This window comes from Ambystoma mexicanum, chromosome 2q (genome assembly GCF_040938575.1).
Source record: "Ambystoma mexicanum isolate Mex_15411 chromosome 2q, UKY_AmexF1_1, whole genome shotgun sequence".
NCBI lineage: Eukaryota > Metazoa > Chordata > Amphibia > Caudata > Ambystomatidae > Ambystoma > Ambystoma mexicanum.
Window position 1 is genome coordinate 69,484,682 of NC_090924.1, and position 21,590 is coordinate 69,506,271.

Genomic DNA, 21,590 nt, shown 5'->3' on the forward strand with positions numbered 1-21,590 from the left:
CAGTGGCCATTTTGTTGCAGAACTAAGTTCTGGTGATGCAACAGAGATGATACAAAGGGAGAGAGCTACTGAATTTACCACATGTACATAGGAGATAAAACAACACAGTATGCAATAAAAGGTGAGGGGGCTGCAAGGCATTAACAGATATAGAAGCAATGTTCATGCAGGATGCTGCCAACATTTTACACTACTTCACTGTCTGTTCTTTTTTTGGTGTCCGGACATTTCATCGAAAACAATTGGTCGACAGGACATTTGGTCGACGTAATTTCGTCGAAAACCAAATGGTCAAATTTTTTTAAAATTTATATATATATTTTTAAGGTTGTAGCTTAGGGAAAAAAAGGGGGTTGGGGGGACCCCCCCATAAAAAAAAGGGTAAAAATAATAAAAATAAAATTCGACCATTTGGTTTTCGACCAAATTGGTTCGACCATTTGTCCAGACGACCAATTTTTTTCGATCAAATGTCTGGTAACCCTTTTTTTGACTCTTGTAAATTACCCTGTAGTCTAGTACCTTTCAGAGAAAAGCTAAAGTTAGAACTGCATTTTGACTTAATTGTAACGTCTTTGCAACGTTGAAAGTTGCACATTATTCTGGCCTTCACCTCTATCCCCCAGACAGCACGTGCATACAACCCGGCTGCAGACCCACCCCCGCATGTACAGTCTCACGGGCCCGAAACTCACTCAGTAACATATATCCTTTCTCCCCTGAACAATGTCTGGCTCTGATTATAGTGGGTTTGTATCTTCACCAGCCAAACCCCGGAGAAGACTCAATTGCACACCTGCCCTTGGACCCAATGAGGGGCAAAAGAGGACTGCTGTGAAAGGATGGCAAAGGTAGGCGGGATTCAGAAATGGGCGTGGCCAATATCTTTAATGAAGAAGACTAGGTCTTTGTCCTGATAAATAGTAATCTATGGCCGGGCACAGTGTGAACAGTGGGCCAACCAAAAATCTGAAATTAAAGATGACATTTATAATGGTGCAGATGGCAGAAGATTGGGATCCCCTGAGGAACTCCTGTCATGATTATCTTCCAAAAGACTAACCCAAATGTCCCACCATCTTCCCCGCCTCCTATCCGCATCTATCCAGGATTCAGCTGCGGCTTCCAGACATGCTTGCCCCCGTATTGTGAGCTCAACTACAGTGCAGACCCCTTGCCGAAGGTGATGCTGAAAATTAGGAGCTGTCTTAACCAACAATGACTCCAGGTGCCTCTGCGGGGAGGCCCACATGGAACGTTCAGGCCCACATGGAACGTGCAGACCCGATTGCCTCCGACAGCTTGTTCCAGACTGTGAGACATACACCTTCCTGAATATCATCCTGATGACAAGGAGCCATCTTCAGCCATGTGGGTTCTAGGGAGTTGTGGGGACATTTTGAGCATCAATGAGGTGCTCCTTCTCCCAAGATTCTTCTAGATGGTCGCTGATTTGAACGGTGAGCATAGTTCTTTGATCACAGATTGGGTTGAGTCTTCTTGTATCCTAATGCTCACCCTGCTACAGTTTGGTTTCTGCATGCGTGGGTCTCTTAGGCACAATTACATTTTGGGATGCTCCTCAAAGGACAATATCACAGGAGGATGCTGATCATGCAACTCTGTGTTTTGGCCTATCACGCTGCACTCCGAAGGCCGATAATTTCTTGGAAACCAATTTGTATTCCCTGCATCTGGCTCAGTTAATTACAATACAAAAGGACTTCCACAAACTTCATACACTGGCTACATTTAATTGGTTTCATCTTACTGGACTGCAACATTTGATTTTTTTTTTTCATCACATCTCCTGTGTGTGCAATAATGGCAACAAAATAATACTTCGACTAAATGGCGAGCAGCCTTATAAGCCTTCGTCTTACTCAATAGTGGAGAGTGCTTTATGTTTCACCACAATTCCCCTACTGCCTGCGTTAATTGTGGAAAAGAGGACTTGCGTATACTCCCAATTGGAGGCATTGTTAATTGTTTCATCTACCCCATTATGAAGGATGCTCTGCTCTACATCTCATGTGGTCCTCCTGCAGGCATCACATATCGCAGTGAATAACGTCCATGCATTATTTTGTGTAAAGGTTTCTATCTTCTCACCACCCACCTGTTGTTAATGTTATGCAAGCCTAGACTACAGCATTTGACACATCCATTTAATGTACAATTTATGATTACTAACTCAAGACCACCCTTTCATTTAACATAGCAGCCATCTACCAATGGCATCCGTACACATCTGTCGGCATAATTTGTGAACACTAACCAAGGACTACTGATTACTGATTGCTCAACTTGGCAACGGTCTTCAAATGGTTCCCTCACCTCAACAGCCATCCTAAAGCCTCCTTGGTTTCATAACACCACAGCATGAACTAGTGCTCCCTGGATGTGCACTTGCCTTCTTATCAGTCTTTCAGTAGCTCCATAAGTCCACATCATGACAGAACAGTAAGAAGGATTCCTAATCCTCCACTCCTTATAGCAACCACAGAAAGGCTCGCAGTGTACACCCAAGTACACCCTTGTAAGTCATAAAGTATCTTCAAGTTCAGCCCATTGTATTCTGGATAAATAGTTCCTACTTATAGACACTTTAGCTTTGCCACTCTCCATGCCCCTCTGCCTTCTAGATGCTGCTACTCTGAAGGTTTACATTCTTGCTTGCCACATGCTATTGCCATTGCCATAAGAAGTTCTCTATCCTGCATGTTGTTTCCCTCTGTTTTGTCTAGTCTCTGTCCCCCCCCCCCTTCTCCAAACCAAATTCCCCAGGCGTAGCCTTATCCCGCTAGCCAGGGCTTTCCCCATCACTGATTGGTCTACTGCATAGCTTTTTGTCTCCCCCCCATAAGCTTGCTCTTCACACTCCTACCCACATGAACCTGACGATCATTACTTCCCCTGTCTGCAACCTTTAATCTGAGGGCAGTAAACCTAGCTCTGTTCACTCCAGCAGAGGCAGGCCTTCCCCTCTCCTTCCCTCCGACTCCTCTTCCGCCACGTTGTTCAGTTCCTCCTGTCAGATTTTCCAGGTGCTAATCCTTTTCAGCCTCTTGTCACTAGGCATGAACGTTATTTCAGTATTGGATTCGTCCCTCGTTCCCAAGGGGAGCCACCCCCTTTAGGACTAGGGCGGCGAGTCAGCTACGCAATATCCTCCTTAGTGGACAGGGCAAGCGGAATCCCACTGAGGGTAACCAGCCCTCTGGGGCGAAGGGATGCTTAAATAACAATCCCTCCACACCTTCTATTACGTCTCAGTCCTTAATATTTATTGGTTACATGGGGTTTGAAAAAGGTATCATGTACAGGGCCCCTTTATTGGGGAGGGCTGGGTGTCTGACCTGTATTTGTTACTGCCTTCTGATGTGGACGAGGACCAATAGTATTGTCACTTGCCTTTAAGAGAAGAACTCAAAGGCCACTGGATGCCAGCAACTAGAGAGCAAAGCAGTCATAGCATGAGAAACGCTGGCCTAAACGGCTGCGCAGAACAGGGAGCCCCTCCCTCATCTGAAGAAGGAAGAACCACATTGTTAATGTGGTGGAGGGCGACTCGCAGATGCCTGCAGAATGCTGCCACTTGGGGACTTGCAGAGAGCCCGTGCAGTCTGAAGTGAAGAGCTGAGGTCCCGCCAGGAGTGGCGGGTTGATGTACCACCAAAGAGACATCCAGAGCCAGTCCATCCTGAAACGGGGCCAACAATGAGAGAGACACAACCTTACAGACCACAGCCAGGTCTGAACCATGGAGCAGCACTGAGCAGAGATGCCTGACCTGTGGAGAGAGATTCTCAGCATTGTACTGAGAGTGGGAGGAGTGTGGTGAGGTCATAGCAAGGCCCATACTGGGCTACAAATCTGTATAACTTAGAAGCGGGTAGAAGGATTGAACAGGCCTGTAGCCCACCCAGGGATGGACATCAGAATACCCCAGGAGGTGTTGAGCAAAGTTACTGAGCAGCGCTGAACAGGCTATGGAGCCCATGCAGGGCTAGATATAAGAGGACCCCAGCCAGGAGGAGTTGAGTGAAGCAAACTACCAAGGAGAGCTCATGAGCACAAGGCCCAACTAGGGTTGACCATATAAGTAATCCATGAAGAGTCGAAGGTAAGCAAGCTATGAAGCAGGTGATTGCTGCATCTCATAGTTAGAGGGATACCCAGCGAGGGTCGGCGCCACCACTAGGAGATGTAGTGATCAGTCAAGGGTGATCGCTGGAGTTCTTAATTAACGGGATGCCTGGCGAGGATCAGCGCCACCATTAAGGAAGAAAAGGTGTGGCATCAACCCTTGCGGGCTTCCCTTTAGCTAAGACATGTTGCAGGGTTCATCACCCTTGCACCCTGAAAAAAGGCACAAAGATGGGTGGTTCAGAACGAGTTCAGGAAGGGGCTCAAAAGGAAACGGGTTGTGAAATGTCCGGGGTAGCAGATGTAATGCATACTCTTAAGTCAAACGTGGATAATATGGATCTGGGTTGAAAGCCCACGATCCAAATGTTCGAGGGAGAAAAGACCAGATTTTTTTTCGGAAATAATCTTTGGTCTTTTCTCCCATGAACATTTACAACTTGACCTACACCCACCCAAACCCCCACCACACCCCCACACGCTTACTTACCTTGTGTCCCTGCAATTGTGTGATTGGGATCCAGCGCAACAGGGACCTTTTTTAAAGGCTTTTTGTGATGGCTGCGGGGGACACTCCTGCAGCGCCCAGCACCGATTGCGTGATTTGGTCAAACATTTCACCCACTCGTAATTTTTTGAACGCCGAAATTCGGCCAATTCACACATTCGGGCTTTTAAGCTTGGTCATTTTGGCTAGTTCTGATAATATGGCCAATACATTGATATCCTGTCATACAATGTAAATATTTCTACTGGAGAAACTTGCAGTACGTATTAACAAGGCAGAAAACAGAATAAATGTTGTGAAAGATGTAACCACATAACTTAAAAGACATATCACCAAGATGCGAAAAAAAGAACCGCAAGAATGAAGATTTGAAAGCACGGTCTCGTAGGAATAACTTGCGTCTGTTCAGTCTGCCAGAGTCTGCAAACCGATACCAAGGAAGATGGAAACACTCATGAAGAATGTCCTCCATAACATGTCCTCCTTGTCAACCCTCCTGCGTCCTTGGATTTTTTTGTGGAAAGGGCACACTTGTCTCTGGCGGCAACGTCTACTCCGGGAGCATCTGCCAAGACAGATAACTACACTATCAAAACGGAACCGTCTTGTTGTATCCTGACTTTAGTCCTATAGTGCAAGACTCCCGGATGCAATTTATCAAGATAAAACAACTCCACGAGTTGAAGTGGAAGCATGCAATGACATGCATGTCCGATGGACAGGCACATGTCTTCACAGACCAGTTGAGGGAGACATTTGTGACACATCAGGATCATCATCATCTCGCTCTGCAAAAGAAACATTTGCTAAATAGTCCCAAATACATAAGTGAAGAAAGGCGAGTTCTTGCTCAGCGATATGTTCCCTATTATGAACAGCGGCATGAGTCCATAGACCACAAGACCTTTGGGGTGCACAAGGAGAAATTCTCGAGGTCTGCGAGCGAACCCACAGACTGCATTCTGTAAGAAGCGCACATTTGCTGCATATGCAGTATCACTGGCAAACCCACCCTCACACTGGTGCTCTCTGTTTCTGACAACACTTCATACCTGAGGCTGCACTGTGGAGGCCCTTTCTCTACCTGCCACATAGTACATCTATTGGTCAATAAAAGCATGGCTTCCCTGGAGGGCTCTTTGCAGGTTAGGAGTAGGATTGCATCGCTGAGCAGGTGGTGCCCCATAGGCCCCAGGCCTCTGGTCCTCCCCCCTATATGCCCACCTTGCAGAGGGGCACTTTACAAATGTTGCATGGCATAACACATCTGGTGTTTGGCCAAGATCACAAAGCAGCTATGCAATCCAGTCACCCCCTTCTCCGCTGCTTACAGCTTGGCCTCTACCCACCCATGTGATGTGGGCAAACCTGGGGGCAGAGAGGTGGAGACACAGGGGGCCATCATCTACCATTCACACACACTCTGGCAGCACACTTTGCCACCCAAAGGGAATGGTGTGAATTATTTGTAAACTCACAGCAATTTTCTTCAAAAAACCTAATGAGAAGCAGGATGATTAAGGATCCTTATGTATGCAATGTTGTGGTGGCGCACCAGCGCTTTCATTTTTTTTATTTACTGGCGGGAACTTTGAGATACTCCAGTCCTAGTCTTGGATTTGGAAATAGCGAAGTTTATGGGGGTCACAGGTTATCCATAACTAACTGAATATGAAGACTTTTGGGGGGCTTCTAACATACTAGGTCTTAAATGTCCTGCGAACTCCATGCACTGTCTCAACCTTATATATGATGTGTGCCTCTTTCTTGCAGTTTACACAGTAACGCCATCGGATCCAAAGGGGCGGCCGCATTGGCAGACATGCTGAAGATCAACCTGACCCTGCGGTCTCTAAGGTAAGCATTCTCATGCCTTATATCACGCCACCTTCTTCACCTGTTGTGTTGCTGTTCCTGAGGTCACAGATGCACAGGGTCCTTGTTAGACTTACTTTGCCTCAAGGATTGTGTTTCCTTTAACAAATGAAGCAACGGGCCTATGCTTACAAGATGGCCCCACACAAATGTATACAAACAAAGAGAGAAAAGAAAACTCCACAAATTACAACCAAATATTTAAACAAAAATAACAATAAAATTGCTGAACAAACACACAAACGATAAAACAGCAAATCAATACACTCCAATGGCATAAAACCGACCAACCTAGATGAAATACCCCAAATCATCCTGAATACAGTGTAGTGTTGCCAGGGTCAAAGAAATGTGCCTTCCGACCAGTATCTGGGCCCAGAAAGACTCTTATACACTCTTCGTTCTGCTAACGGGAGAACATTTTTACATCTGTGTTTGAGGACAGCTTAAAAGTAGAAGTTCTAGTGTTTCAATTGCTCCCTTATCCTTACAAAACCTACAGTCCCTGGAGGAAAGCTGTGTTTGGCCTAATGCCATGGCTGCTTTGCCTCTCTGCCTGGCTCTTCCGCTTCCTATACGATTACCTCCTGTAGTGAATGTTCCTCTGTCTGCCTGCATGTCTTTCCTCCTGCTCTGTTGGCTGGCTGTTCCTGAAGGATGCATTGCCATGGCTCCATGCTAGACCTTCCATTTGCCCTGCATGAGGGGACCAATCTCTGTGACTACAGGGGTGTGCCTGGCAGCCTTGTGGGTGCCATACGTCTAAGAAAGCGTTGCGGCCTGCTGTGAGATCATGCAGGCTAATTTGTCATATTATTATAATGTATACATTCATACTGTGTGTAGTTTTATGGAATGTTGGAAAGTCCCACATAAAGTATTTTGACTGATGCAGGCTTTGTTGCCAAATATGGAGAGCAGGCACCCGACAGCCAAGGTACAAAGATCCCCATGAGAGTCTGTCACTGGAGTACTCTCCTTCTGTTGAAGTCACTGGGTGAGGGAGAGCTACTTGGAGACCAGAGTTCCTAGTTCCCACCAAAGCTCCTAAGGAACTGGTGGATGCACCTGCACAGGATACTGTGTGGAGATAGGTTATGCTGCATACATTGGGTTCAGAAAAACAAGAGGTTATGTCTGGAAGGTTTATAATGAATCTTAATCTCTGGCATTGCTCTGGGCAACCCTCCAGACCGCTGCTCTTTGCCTGCCAAGCCATTACAAAAGGAGAAAGACCATATACAAATCTGGCTACCAGCATGCACCCACACATTTCAGGAACTCTGTGCAGTAAGGACCATGCCACCACCTCCTGGTTTCCTTGTAGAGTCTATATTCCTTTTTCATCCATGCTTTAATGTCAGAGTCTCCAGCTTGGAGTCTTTGCCCTCAGTCTTCTGGATGAGACTCCTTGGGTCTTTTCCTTCTGATTTATCCAGGATTCCTAAAATCCTGAGGTTCTCAGCTCAGGCCCTCCTCTCTAGGTTGTAGATGTCACAGCATAGGCAGACCGGAAATGCATATGTAGGAAGGGACAAATACTGCATGAGTGTTCCGCATCAGGATGCTCTACACTGTTACTCTGACAGCCAAAGGGGAGTTTAAAATGCCTGACACAATGGTGGTATTGCTGGGGTGGGCTGGCGCTTTTAGCTGGTACAATATCATTGAATAAATGTGAAAAGATAAGATGACACATTACAGAACATTGTGGCATGGGCATTTGTAATTTACCGCTGTGTGCAACCTTCATGAGCCCAAGTAATAGGGTTACAGGATGCCAGTATGTACCTCAACACATAAGCAGGGACATCAGCACACTTTTCAGGGCAGAAGATCATATGTAAGGTATGTTTCAATGCATAACCTACTATTTTAAAGTAACCCATGCAGCCACTTTGCATTTATCTTTCATCTTAACCTGTACCAGAAGAACAGTAACATCCCTGCAAAGTGGCCTTGCGGCCGCTTATGAAGCTGAGTGGGAATCAGGGAGACATGGAGACACAGAATGCTGTTTAAAGGTTTTTCATTCTCAGTGGTTTAGACAAAAGGCTTTAGGTTCAATCTAAAACAGGCTATCTTCTTAGGGGAATCAACAAAACAAACACATGTCTGGATTTCTCCTCTTGGGGTTGACTTTCAAAAGCCCAAAAGAAAGTACACTCCTCTTTCAACTCTTCCCCTCCTCCTACACAGCTCTCCTAACAACTTCCTCTACACCAGCTTCCCACTCCTCTGATCCAGTTCTACTCCTCGTTTTCCTTTTCCCAGCCCCGGCCTCTCCTCCATCCACCTCCAAAGCCCTCTCCTCTGCTCCTCCCTGTAATCGACCCCTTCATTTATCTCTTCTTATATTGCACTTGCCCATTTGTAAGATTGCATTCGGCCAATCATTTACACGCATTTTAATCCATCAGTATCTCGGTCACTTTTGTGGGATAATTGTCCATGGTTTAAGGTGTGGATGGGTGGTGTCAAATTACACCATGGGACATCATGTACTAAACAAATCACATAACACATTTAGCTGGACGTGGACAAAGTTTTTCTCTGACCCTAGATTGGCTGTACAAACATTACCATACATTTCATTCAAACAGTGTTTTTAATGAAACCGTGTCCTACTGTTTGTAGTGGCAAACCTCGGGCCTCAGAAAAAAACACGTGTTATCTAGGGGTTCTGCACCTGAGCACTCCAGTCCCTCTTTGTACTACCGCCAGCTATCCCTCAAACAGCTAGTGGCATATCCCCACTGTAACAAAAGCTGTGAGGCCGATTGCCTCCTGAAAGTAAAACATTAAAGAAGATTGCTGACTCTTCAGTGCCTCACCGTTCCTGGCAGACACATGTCCATGTGCTGCTTTTCTGTTGCATACCTTGCTATGTGGCTCATCTCTTGTGGGGCCTCACTTTGTTTAAGATGTAAAATTATGCTTTGCACAGCTGATCACGTTCTTCATAGAATTTTGCTTTAAATGTCAGCTACTATGGCTAATTTTAGGACCTTCACAAAAGCCATTGCAGGAGACATTCGAACATGGCTTCCAGGCTGCTCCCTTTTCTAAGTTGAGTGTTCAAACCTCAACACTACCAATGCAGCGATCAATGATGACCGCACAAGAGTACATAAACCTAAGCACAGCACAGTACTGTACCATACATCACCATGTGCCCAACACCCTCTTGGGGATGGCATTCAGTGCCTCCATTACAGGGCAGTGGATAATGCACCACATTGGTATGATCAAAACCTTGCACATGGACACTGCATTTGCATCTGCTGCCACACCCACCTTGGAGAAAGTGCAGGGGTGTATTTAATGTGCCTTTAGGCCTATCGGTGATGGGGAACAAGAACTACATGCATCAGAGGCTGCTCTTTGAGGGAAAGGTCCTGTATTGTAAACGCCAGATGAAGAATGAAGTTAGAGAAAAACGACCATTGAGAATATGTTTGATTGTTAACTGTGTTAGAGTGACCTAATTTAAGAATTACAGAGAGATCAGAAAGCCATCGTGCAGCAGTTTGCTTCTCATCGTCAAACATACTTTTATTCAGTGTAAGAAACCATTAAGAAACCATCAAGTTATACAACAACAAAACACAATAAAATGTCTTAATAACAATCATAAATACACAATTAACTACAGATGTATTAAAAAAATGTAACACCATCTGATAAAAAACCTACATTCATAAAACAGCAGCAATAATTAGGTGTCAGCATGTCAGTAAAATAAGTAAATGTACATGCTAGAATCTCGCTAGTTGGGGGCCGAGGATCCTAAGTCATCGCCACTGGGCAGTGGGTGGATACTGATGGGGAGAGTGAACTTGCAGCCCCGATAAGTGTCATAGGGCCTCATTCCGACCTGGGCGCAAAGGGATACCGGGCACCGTTAAGGACATCGGTGCCGGTAATCCCTTTGCGCCCTATTCCGAGGTCCCTTAGCGGGAGCCGCATAGGGTCCAGGGAGCAAATATCTGTACCGTTATTAGCTCCCTCCCCATTCCCATTGAGCCCTATGGGGGCTCAAATGGGAATGGGGATTGCCTTTTTCAATGGGGATTTACCGGTCCCTCTATGGTCGGAATGGACCGGTAAGTCCCCATTGAACCAGGTCGGAGTCGGACCCGGTATGGGAGGTAGTCATGGCGCAAATTGCGCCATGACTACCTCCATACTCGGAATGAGGCCCATAGAGTTGTTTGGTTTTGGATTCCTGCACTTGGGGCCTGTAAGGTTTTTAGTCTGTGCAACCGCGCTCTGTGAGTGTATCTGGCGGTTGCAAAAATAATGTGGGGTTGCAGGGACTGTCTCAGGAGCTTAACGGCATCGCCTGTACAGCGAATCCTCAATTCATTTAGTACTGGCTTCATGTAGCACCGTCTCAGGTTGATTGTACAGGGGCATACCAGTAGATAATGAGTTAAAGTAGTTTCTTCAGGCAATTTACACATAGGGCACATTGCAGAGGCATTTGCATGCCACCCTCTGGTGAAGGAGACAGTCTGTAGGGGGGGCACAATATGATCAAGGTAGGTCTGTTGGTCACCTGTCGACCACCGAAGTAGATAGCCTGGGCCCAGCTTTAACATGGCAGCTTTATCCACTCGTCTCTCTTTGACTCTTGTTTTTATCACCTCCTTCAAATTCAGTTCCCTTGTGCCTGGGCAGGATCTAAAGTAATTTCTCGTATCATTTATATCTCATCATACTCAGTGTGTGTTTCAAGTGTGTGACCCATTTGACACGCCATTCAAAGATAACGGGTGTTTTGCTGCTTCGCTGTAGATGGTTAGCTCATCTGTTTTCTATAGGCGCTCCCAGTATGATGCTGATTTGAACTCAGTTAAGTCACATAGTGGGGCAGCATTAAGTTCCAGCTGTAATAACGATGAAGCTTTACTGCTCGGGATATGCAGCAGTTTAAAAAGAAATTTATGCGTTATACTGGCCAATTTCCTTCTATTGGCATATCCCCAGATTTCGGATCCATAAGCGGCTGCATGTACAGTCTGCTCCTTATATAGTTCCAAAAGCCAGGGATATTGCACCACTGTCATGCCTTCTGTGTGATAATTGAATTGCCCCACTATATCTGATTTGAGAATTTGTTGTGACCATGTCCCTGAGCCCTGAAATCTTAGGCCCAAGTAGTTGAAATATTTGCCCTGCTCCAATCCAACATTATTGACTTGGATTGGCATGGAGCAATACTTGGCAGACTGTGGTTTGAACACCATGGGCCTGATAACGAGGTGGGCGAAATGGGTTTAACGGCGCCGGTAATGATGCCGGTAAACCAATTCCGCCCTATTATGAGGTACCCTTGCGGGACCCGCTATGGGGGCTCAAATGAGAATGGGGATGGGGTTTTTGAATGAGGAATTACCGGGTCCTCAAAGGTTGGAATGGCCCGGTAATTCCTCATTCAAGGAACCCGGACCCGAGTTTGGAGGCAGCCATGCCATTATTAAGGGCATGGCTGTCTCCAAACTCGTAATGAGGCCCCGTGACTTTTGTTTTTTCTGCATTCAATTCAAGGTGCAAATCTTTTCATTTTGACAAAAAAGATATTCAATGAGTTTTTCAAGCCCATTGGTGTGGTGGCCAGAATGACTGCATCATCCGCATAGAAAATTGCGGGAATCTCCAGGGATGCCATCTTTGGGTGGTCAAAGCAGCCCTTCACCATGGCATTTATTATCTCCTGAATATAGATACAGAATAAAAGGGGGACCAGGATACATCCTGGTCTCACCCCTTTATTACCATTAAAGGCATCAATCTGCTCCCCTCCTGGGCCATACCGTACAGTGGCTTGATTCCCTCATATAGTAACATTATAGCGGTTAACAGGATCTGCCATAGTAAGTTCCTTGACACCATGTCGAACGCAGTTTTTAAGTCCAGAAATAGGGCATAGAGTTTCATTTTACGTAGTACTGTACATTTCTGGACCACTGTGAACAATAGGGAGCAATGATCAATTGTACCCCTTTTAGCGCGGCAACCACCTTACAGGTCACTCAGTACATTATTCCTATCAACCCATTCTTGCAATTGATTGAGAATCACCTTCCCAAATATCTTCCCTGCAATGTCCAATAGGGAAATCGGGCCATACTTCCCTTGCAACTCCCTGACACCTTTTTTATATATTGGGACTATTACTGTGTTTAGCCAGGACTTGGGGATGGATCTTAGGCTGAGCGCAGCATTCAAAAGTTTCATGAATACAGGGGCCCAAATCACTGGCTCGCCCTTGTAGAGGTCAGATAGGATCAAATCAGGGCCTGCCGCGCAGCTGCTTCTTTGTTCCTTCAGCGCCCTAATGACTTCATCAATTGATATTTGCGGCCCGAGGGTGTCAATTTCCCAGGGGGGCATGGCTCATTTGCCTGGTATATTGTTCCCTCCTCCCTGTTGCAAAGAGCGCTGAAGTGTGAGTACCATATTGGAGCAGATATCGTAAAGTGATTGATTTTGTCGCCAATCGATTCTTTCCCTGAGACTAACTTCCAAAATGTAGTATACTCTCGGTCAGTCATTACTTTTGTGAGGACAGCCCAATGATTGGCCGCAAATTCTTAGTTTTTCCATACTATCAGATTTTTGTATTCCCATCTAAGGGATCATAGCTCATTTTTGTCCACCTCTGTGTCGGATTGTACGCACCTCACCAAGTTCTTTTTGGCTATGGAGCAGACACCCCCATACCAGCCAATGGCTAGCCTGGCTTTCTTTTTCGCAGCTGTTATGGGCAGGGAGATGTGCAAATCATCAATATTGCGGGACAAACCTGCAGCCTTCCACGATACAATTGTGTGCATGTGCCTGTTGTCCCCCGTAGTATTCCCGCCTCCGAGTCAATCCACGACTTCCAGACTGTCATGCTCGCTGGCAGGCCAACGTAAATGGATGGGCCATGGATACCGTGGTTCTTTCTTTTACTGTGGGTGTAGTATCTGTGGCTCTTCTCTGATTTGTGACCTGTTGATCTTGGGTAACTGTTGGTACCTTTGGATCAGAATCCCCGCCTTCACCTAGCGCAGCCACCCTACCTTTGATTTCTCTTAGCATATCTGCTATTTCTTTCAACCTGGTGCCTAATGTATTGTTAATCAGGTTCTTGATCTAATTTAAAATACCCTTATGCTTTACAGATGGATCCGCCAGTTCCCATGATGGCGAGTCCCCGGATTTCTGAGAGGGTAAATAAGGTTTGGGTATGGGGACAACTTTGGGATTCTTTCTCTACACTGAGGGTAGTTGTTCCAGATTACCTTTCTTGCCTGCCCTTGTGATGACCCTCTTCTTTGCCCGCCTTGCCTGTTTAATTTAGTTGGCCCCCTGTCCAAAGCCACTTGTGGCTCTGACCGCTTTCAAACCTATTGGCAGTTGCTATTTGGGGCATTACCTGTGTTCCCTTCACTATTGTGCCACATTCATTTAGATCTTCCAAAGTGCTTGTCGTAGCCCCTTCTGATGAATTAGCATGTGAGATTCCTAAATGCTTTCCTGTTCCTGGGTGGAACTCAACAATGTTTACTATAGTTGACCCCGGGGTGCAATCAATACCCGTTGCCGGGAATATATAGTTCTTCCCTCCTTCGTGTCCTGGGTGATGGTTAGTCTCGAAGGGTGCCAACTGATCTTTTTTGTGTGCTCTTGCGTTTTTATAACTTTGACTTGGAATTGGTGGGACATGGGATTCATTTGGGACAGCCCTGATATCGTTAATCGGAACTGCACAGTTTGAGTCACTGCATTTGGGGGGTAAATAATCACTTGGGTTGAGGCAAATTGCTGCCCTCGCTGTCACTCCTACAAATGTTATCAGTATTTGCATCGGCAAGACCATCAATATTCATGTTGTTCCCCAACAGCAGAACCTCTATTTAATTAAGACATTGACCTCATTCATAGGACTCAGTATCTTTGAGATTTTGTTCTTAATTTCAGGGTAAACAGGCAAATCAGTCTTCCTTTTACCCATGATTGAAACAGAAGAGTGTAAGTGGGCTGCTGCTATGCAAATATCACTTCTGAGGAGAAGGGGGGCACAGAGATCAATAAATGAACCACCAAATGAACACTGATCAGACACTGATCAAACCAAGCAAACAGAGCAAGTGTTCTATTAAAATCAAATTAATTCTGAGTATTCACTGCATGGCAGGGAATACCCGACAGCTAAAGGGGCTGCCTGAGTCTGACTGCCCCCCACCCGTGTTTCTGTAGTCCGCCAAGAGCTCGCAAGGCACGAAACAAGGCTCACAGTTCATGAGTCTATTAAATCGTCGAACAATGTTCCAAAGTAAAAGATAAAAAAATAACAGAAGGTTCCAGTGAAATGTCGATAGTCAAAATCCTGATCACGGGTGTGTGGAGTGGCCAAGGCCTCTGGCCTCTACTGCCAGATCTAAAATAGCAAGCAAGCAGAGTGAAGCTCCCGGCGCAGTCCGACCAAGATCCAGATGGTGGAGGCAGAGCAATTTAGCAGAGACCTTGGCAGTGAGGCCGGGGGGAGGGGCAGGGGGTTCGCTGGTGATGGCATCTTGTAAAGGTGACTCTGCCCCCTGCGGACCACTGAAGACTACTCTGTCCCCACTCAGCACCCCGCATTGCGCTCCACTGCAAAAGTCACAAGGTCTTAATCCTTAAGTCAGGCTATGTCACATGGAAATTAAACCCCCGATAACATACACAGGGGTGGCCATCCAAACAAACAGTACTCACAGCTTCTGGTTCCCAGTTTCCCAGTTTCCGAGGGATGGTGCGATGGTGCAGCACGGCAAGCACGGCAAGCACAGATTCTCGGAAATTAAATCAAATGTCAAGCTGTTTCGAGCTGTATCCGACTAGGGACTCAATTATAGGTATACCCCCACAGCCCCCAACAGCCACTGGCAGCCACGGAAGGCAGCGCCCTTGCAGCAGGTTTACGCCACAAGGGTGAGGTTTCTGGGATTGTATCCCTCTCTGCTTGTTTCTGCTACATAGGCAGGGGGAATGGCTTGCTCCACTCCACACGTTAGAACCCGGGACCAAGACAGCCATGGACAGCAGCGCCCTTGCAGTGGATTACGCCGCAAGGGTGAGGTTTCTGGGATTCTATCCCTCTCCAATACCTTCCGCTTCACACGCAGGGGGCGTGGATTGCTCCACTCCACAAGTTAGAGCCCGGGACCAAGACAGCCATGGATAGAAGCACCCTTGCAGCGGGTTTATGGACTATCACAAAGCTGAGTAGGAGAAATACAAGGCTGACACAGGAAATCGTCGCTTCTACCACCTTTTTCTCTCTCGCAAGATTCCTCCAATCTCATCCTTTCTCTCTACTTGATGTTCGTCAAGCTCCTCCTTCTGCTCTGCCTTCACTGTCTTTCTCCCTCCAAACTCCCTACAAGCTGGAATGCCTCCGGCTGCATTCTTGGTCCAGGCTCCTCCAGGGGGGAGGGTGTACCAGATCCACTTCTAGGGTAATGGTCTTTCCCAAAGTCAGGCGGACTGCTAAAAGGGTCTAGCCGCTGATGGGTATGTATTCTGTGACAGCCCCCTCCCAAAAGCTGGGGATGAGGTTTTGGGGGGATCTGGGGAGCCACCACTTACCACCTGTGTGCCCAGCATCAAGTTGCAGGTTGCTGCTCCCAGGCCTTAGACCACCACTCACCACATCCAGGCATAACGGTCACATGAGATCTCTTTGGGGGAAATTCTGCAGTAGTGTGGTATCAAAGGCATTGAAAACAGGTGTCAGCACCCCGAAAACTGCTAACTAGCCAAATGTGCATCATGTTTGAAAGCAGCATAGCTTGTCTTCAATTTGCAACTCTCAAAAAGATTTAAATCTCTGACTTGAATAAACTAGAATAGGGGTCTATAAGGCAAAAGATGAGCTTATTTAGACCCAGTACACAGCGTATAAAGAACCCTCCAAGCCAGTATGCTTGCAATCAAGCTAGCCACGTGCAATTAATTAGGAGTCCATTTCCTGATCCTAGCCTTTGTATGGTTTGAGGTAGAGGAAAAAACTAGATAGACCAGAATACATATTTATGGCCCTGTAAGAACCAAACAACAGATTGTGGACAGGAGTTGATTCTGGACTTCTTCAAGGAGGTTTGAAATTAAATCCAGAATACTGGTACAACATGAGGACGTGGATCTAGGCCCTGCAGGGGCCAGAGACTCATCTGGTGGCAGGGGAAGAGTCTGATGGCTGAGCCTGAATGGCCAAATGTAGGTTTTCCTCTGCATGAGACATGAGGAAGGCGATTCCTCTTGTTTCCCTGGGATGGTTCCATGCACGGCCCTGGTGCGGTGTGGAGAGATGAAGGAGAGGACATCTACATAGGGCTGGCTGGCGTACTGAGTTGCGGGGGACTAGGGGGATTAAGTGCCTTAATGCCAAGTATCGGCAGGTGGAGAGGGACTCACTCACACAGTCGGTGCACCCTCAACCGCATTACTCTGTTATAGCTGCGGCCTCCCTTTATTCCAAACCGCAATCTTCTTCCTCTGCGCCCACTTCAACACTCCTAGGAAAGGAGGAAAGCTCTTGGAGGCGTACAGCAAAAAAGATATACTCCAAAGCAATGCTCCATCTGTGTCAGGCCAACGCTGATGCCATGTTGGCAGCAGTGAATAAAAAGCTTTGGCAGGAGATTGCAGACTTCCTCCCAGAGCTCACCGCGCCTAGTCAGGCGCAGTTCAAGGCAGGGTTGGCAGAGCTGAAATTTGTGGCACAGGATATCATGTAGTCTGCAGTGGCCCACATCGACACAACAGGCAGAGCTATCTGTGTCGCCACCGACATGGGGAGGATGGCTTGGTTTATGGCACCCAAGTTCAACACAGATGGGCAAGAGTGCATTCTCGACCTGTCATTTGAGGTGGGGGACTTGTTTCACTGAACCACGGACGAGGAACTTGACAAGAAGAAAAATAGCTCACTAACAGCTAAATCCTTGCCAATCTTGATGCAATCTGCACCCAAGGCCCAAGGCCTATAGCCAAGCTCACCAATGCTCTGACAGAGGGCGTAGCTTCGGCTGCTTCAGAGGCTTTCAGGAGAGACATTTGAGACAACCTGACAGGTCTCCTAGCCAGCACAGGCGCAAGCAGAACAAATGTGCTCACAAAGGTTTTTTCCAGCCCTGCTCCCAGGCACCAGCATCAGAGGGCAAGAAACTGTGGCGATGCCATACAGACCCACAAGTCTCTGGTGTGGGGCAGGCTTACCCTTAACATCCACTCCTGGCGAGCAAGGTTCGCGGACCCATGGATCCGCTCTGTAGTATCCACAGGCTTCTGTCTGCCATTACCCCCATCTCCTCTTTCCTGCCCTCCACTTCCATAGATTGGGACTTTAACTCTTCTGGCGGAAATCCGCTCGCTCCTGGCGAGTCAGGCTGTGGAGGAGGTTCCAGCTTCACAGTGAGGCATGGGCTTCTATTCCCGGACATTTGCTGTACAGAAAATGAACCAAGCTGGCCTTAGAGTTGTGTTTGACCTTTCTTCCTTGAACCTCTCCATTCCCCTTCAAAAGATCAAGATGGTACTCCGGCACCCATAGCAGAGACTCTGTGTGGGGGAGGGAAGTATCTGAGTCAGGAATGACATGGAGCAGGAACCAGGCTGACTCAGGTAAGTATAAAAGGAACAGACTTTATTCTTCCTGGTTACATAGCATAGTCAATGAAAGGTAGGAGAGTAAGTAATAAGCCTCTGCCCTGGTTCCCAGTCTATCTCCAAGTCCCAACCGACACTCTGTGGAACCCACATGCCTCAAACACTCTCAGCTCCACTGTAACATTCTATGAGGCCCTTTCATACACAAGCACTAGCTACAAGCATACCAGGATACCACACATCCCCCCTCCTTAACAAACAAACTACAATAAAACAGAATACCCTCACCATCATGTCAGGATCACAATCAAAACAAACAAAACACCTTCATAATAAAAAAGAATCACAGCACCTCGTAGATTCGCGCTCTTCAAACTGTCCACAGTCACTTGAAGTCTAAATAACAAAACATTCCATTCCCATGAAACCCAATCACACGGCAAGCAAATGCAGAAGCTTTTCTCCATCGCAGAGGCATCTCTCCATGCCCTGCTGTTCAAAGGAATACATTTTCTTGCCGGGCACGTCATCACGCTTGCCCACGTCTCCAAGGCGGGCCTCCTCTTGTAACACACAGCTCGGGAGCTCCGGACACGAAAAGAAAAACAGATGGCAGGCATTTCTCATGCGTTCCAGCCAGCGACATGCCTGGAATGCAGGGGCGCAAATGGGCGCATGCCACCCACGGCCCCCAGGGACCCTCCAAAAATGTGCCCAAACGTGGCAACATTTTTTTTTTTTCAGTACCTCAAACTGAAGTGTAGTCCTCCACAGACTACAGGTCCCATGAGTCCTCGCTCACTAAAAGCGCAACAGCGCTCGGATCCACTGCAAAATCGCCAGGCCCTCCTCAATGGCATTCTGCAACTGAAATCAGTCCTGTAAAATGCCATACAACAGGCTGCTCCATAGCCTCATGGCAAAACGCCAAAATTCCTGCTGCCAACCTCCCTTAGCTACTCCAATACGCATCCTCATGCCATTGTCTTCATGGATGGTTTACCACTGCCTGATGCCACAGCCATTACCAGGATTGCTTCATCTTCCGTTGCCAAGACAGGTACATAAGCATCAGGATTCTCCTCTTCAGTATTCCTTCACTCTCCATACCATACTCCAGGTTCATAATCCTCGTCGCCAAATGAAGTATCTGAGTCAGGAATGACATGGAGCAGGAACCAGGCTGACTCAGGTAAGTATAAAAGGAACAGGCTTTATTCTTCTTGGTTACATAGCATAGTCAATGAAAGGTAGGAGAGTAAGTAATAAGCCTCTGCCCTGGTTCCCAGTCTATCTCCAAGTCCCAACCGACACTCTGTGGAACCCACATGCCTCCAACACTCTCAGCTCCACTTTAACATTCTATGAGGCCCTTTCATACACAAGCACTAGCTACAATCATACCAGGATACCACAGGAGGCTGAATGTGCACCCTGGATCTGAAGGATGCTTACCTGCACGTCCCAATTTGGAAACCCCATCGTTCCTTACCAAGCTTCAGGATCATGGGCTTTCACTTCGGCCCAGAGGGTCTTTACGAGATTGATGAATGCGTTAGTAGCCCTGCTCAGGTCAGAGGGCCACCACCTTTTTCCATAGCTCGAAGACTGGCTTGTCCAAGCAGAGTCGCCAGCGGCAGTACGTCACACAACTTCAGCACTCATGCACATGACATATGATGTGGGGTTCTCTATCAACCTCAAGAAGTCACAGTTGCTCCCCACAGGGATCTTTCCCTCAGAAGACAAGATCACGGCAATCAGGAGGCATTTTCTCAGCAGACCAGTGACCTCAGCATGGTGGTGCCAGCACCTGCTCTGAATAATGGCAGCTTGTCTCCTCGCTGTGCCACACAAAAGACTCAAAATGAGGAGGCTGCAGCTACATTTCGCAGCCTCCTGGAATCTGGATACAGGTCCCCAGGCAGCTCTAGTCAGCATACCTCAGTACCTCCGCCAGGACCTGGTCTGGTGGAGTGTGGAGACCAACCTGTTAGCAGGCAGACGGTTCAGACAGCCTTTACCCAAGATCACCATTACCGCAGACTCATCCCTAGAGGGATGGGGGCTACACTGGACAACCAAAGTGTCCATGGAGAATGGTCCTGGCTGGAACAGCTGTAACACATCAACTGATTAGAGATGATGGCCATCTGGCTGGCTCTCAAAGCGTTCCTCGTCATTGTCAGCATCAGGTCAGTCTGCATCCAGACGGGCCTCTCCATTTGCATGTATTATCAACAAGCAGGGAGGTAGCAGGTCCCCTCCTCTCTACAGGCTGTCCATCAACATTTGGGAGGGGGCACTGTCAAACAAAATATACCCATTAGCAGTCCACCTTCCGGTGCAATCCAACTTGGAGGAGGACAGGCTCAGCAGGCTAGGGATTTACAACTACGATTGGCAGTTGAACGAGGAGGTCCTGAGGGGGATCTTCAACAGATGGGGCCATGCTGAGGTAGACCTATTCGCCATCACGAGCAACAGGAGATGCCACCAGTTCTCTTCCTGGCTGGGGCAAGGCAGGGGATCTCTGGGGGATGCGTTACATATCCTGGGGAACGGCATGGATGCATACTCTGCTAATTCACAGGGTCATCTGCAAGGTCAGGGAGTCACAGAGTCTTCGGCTCATCTTGATAGCGCCATGGTGGTCGGCAAGACCTTGGTTCTTGGAACTCCTCCAGAAGGCAGAATGGCCCTGGTACACCTCCTGGTGGGTCCAGCCCACTTACTCTCCCAGCAGGGGGGGGGGCAGTGGTTCCCCCACTCCACAGACGTTAGCCCTGACAGCTTGGTTCCTGAACAGGTTGCCCTGAAGCATTTGCACTTGTTGCAGGACAACCTGGCTATCATACAGGGGGTAAGATGTGACTCCACAAGGAGTCAATAAAGGAGTAAGTTGGCAATGTTTTGTCACTGGGCCAGGACAAACAAGATTGATCCGCTGACATGCTCACTGGATGATGTTGTCCTTCTCTGCGCATCTGTCCTTCTCAGGTGTGCAGGTAGACACCTGCCGCAGGTATCTGGCGGCCATAAGGACCTACTAGAACTCCAGAGGCGACATCAGTGCCTCCTCCAATCCAGTGGTTAAAAGGCACTTGGCGGGTCTGACCAGATTGTATGCTCCCGTCAAACATCCACATCCGTCTGGGACCTTAACGTGGTGCTGGGAGCCCTGGCACACAAGCCCTTCGTACCCATGGCATCAGCAGACATCAGGCTGGTTACCATAAAACTGGTCTTACTGGTTGGCCTTACTTCAGCATGCCAGATCAGCAAAATTCAGGCCCTGGTGGCTTCAGAGCCATATACCACATTTCACAGCTAAAAGGTATTCCTCAGTTCCCATCCTGCTTTTCTCTGTGAGGCAGTTTCTTCATTTCACATTAACGAGGAGATACTTCTC

At 47.4% G+C, this 21,590-nt stretch overlaps 1 protein-coding gene across 1 annotated transcript in view; it reads left to right on the forward strand.

Annotated features, from left to right (window-relative positions):
• NLRC3 (NLR family CARD domain containing 3) overlaps nt 1–21,590 on the forward strand; it is a 425,619-nt gene that overhangs the window by 159,882 nt on the left and 244,147 nt on the right. Inside the window, exon 5 of the mRNA XM_069646866.1 lies at nt 6,431–6,514. Coding sequence (XP_069502967.1) covers nt 6,431–6,514 — 84 coding nt within the window. The remainder of the gene's footprint in view (nt 1–6,430; nt 6,515–21,590) is intronic.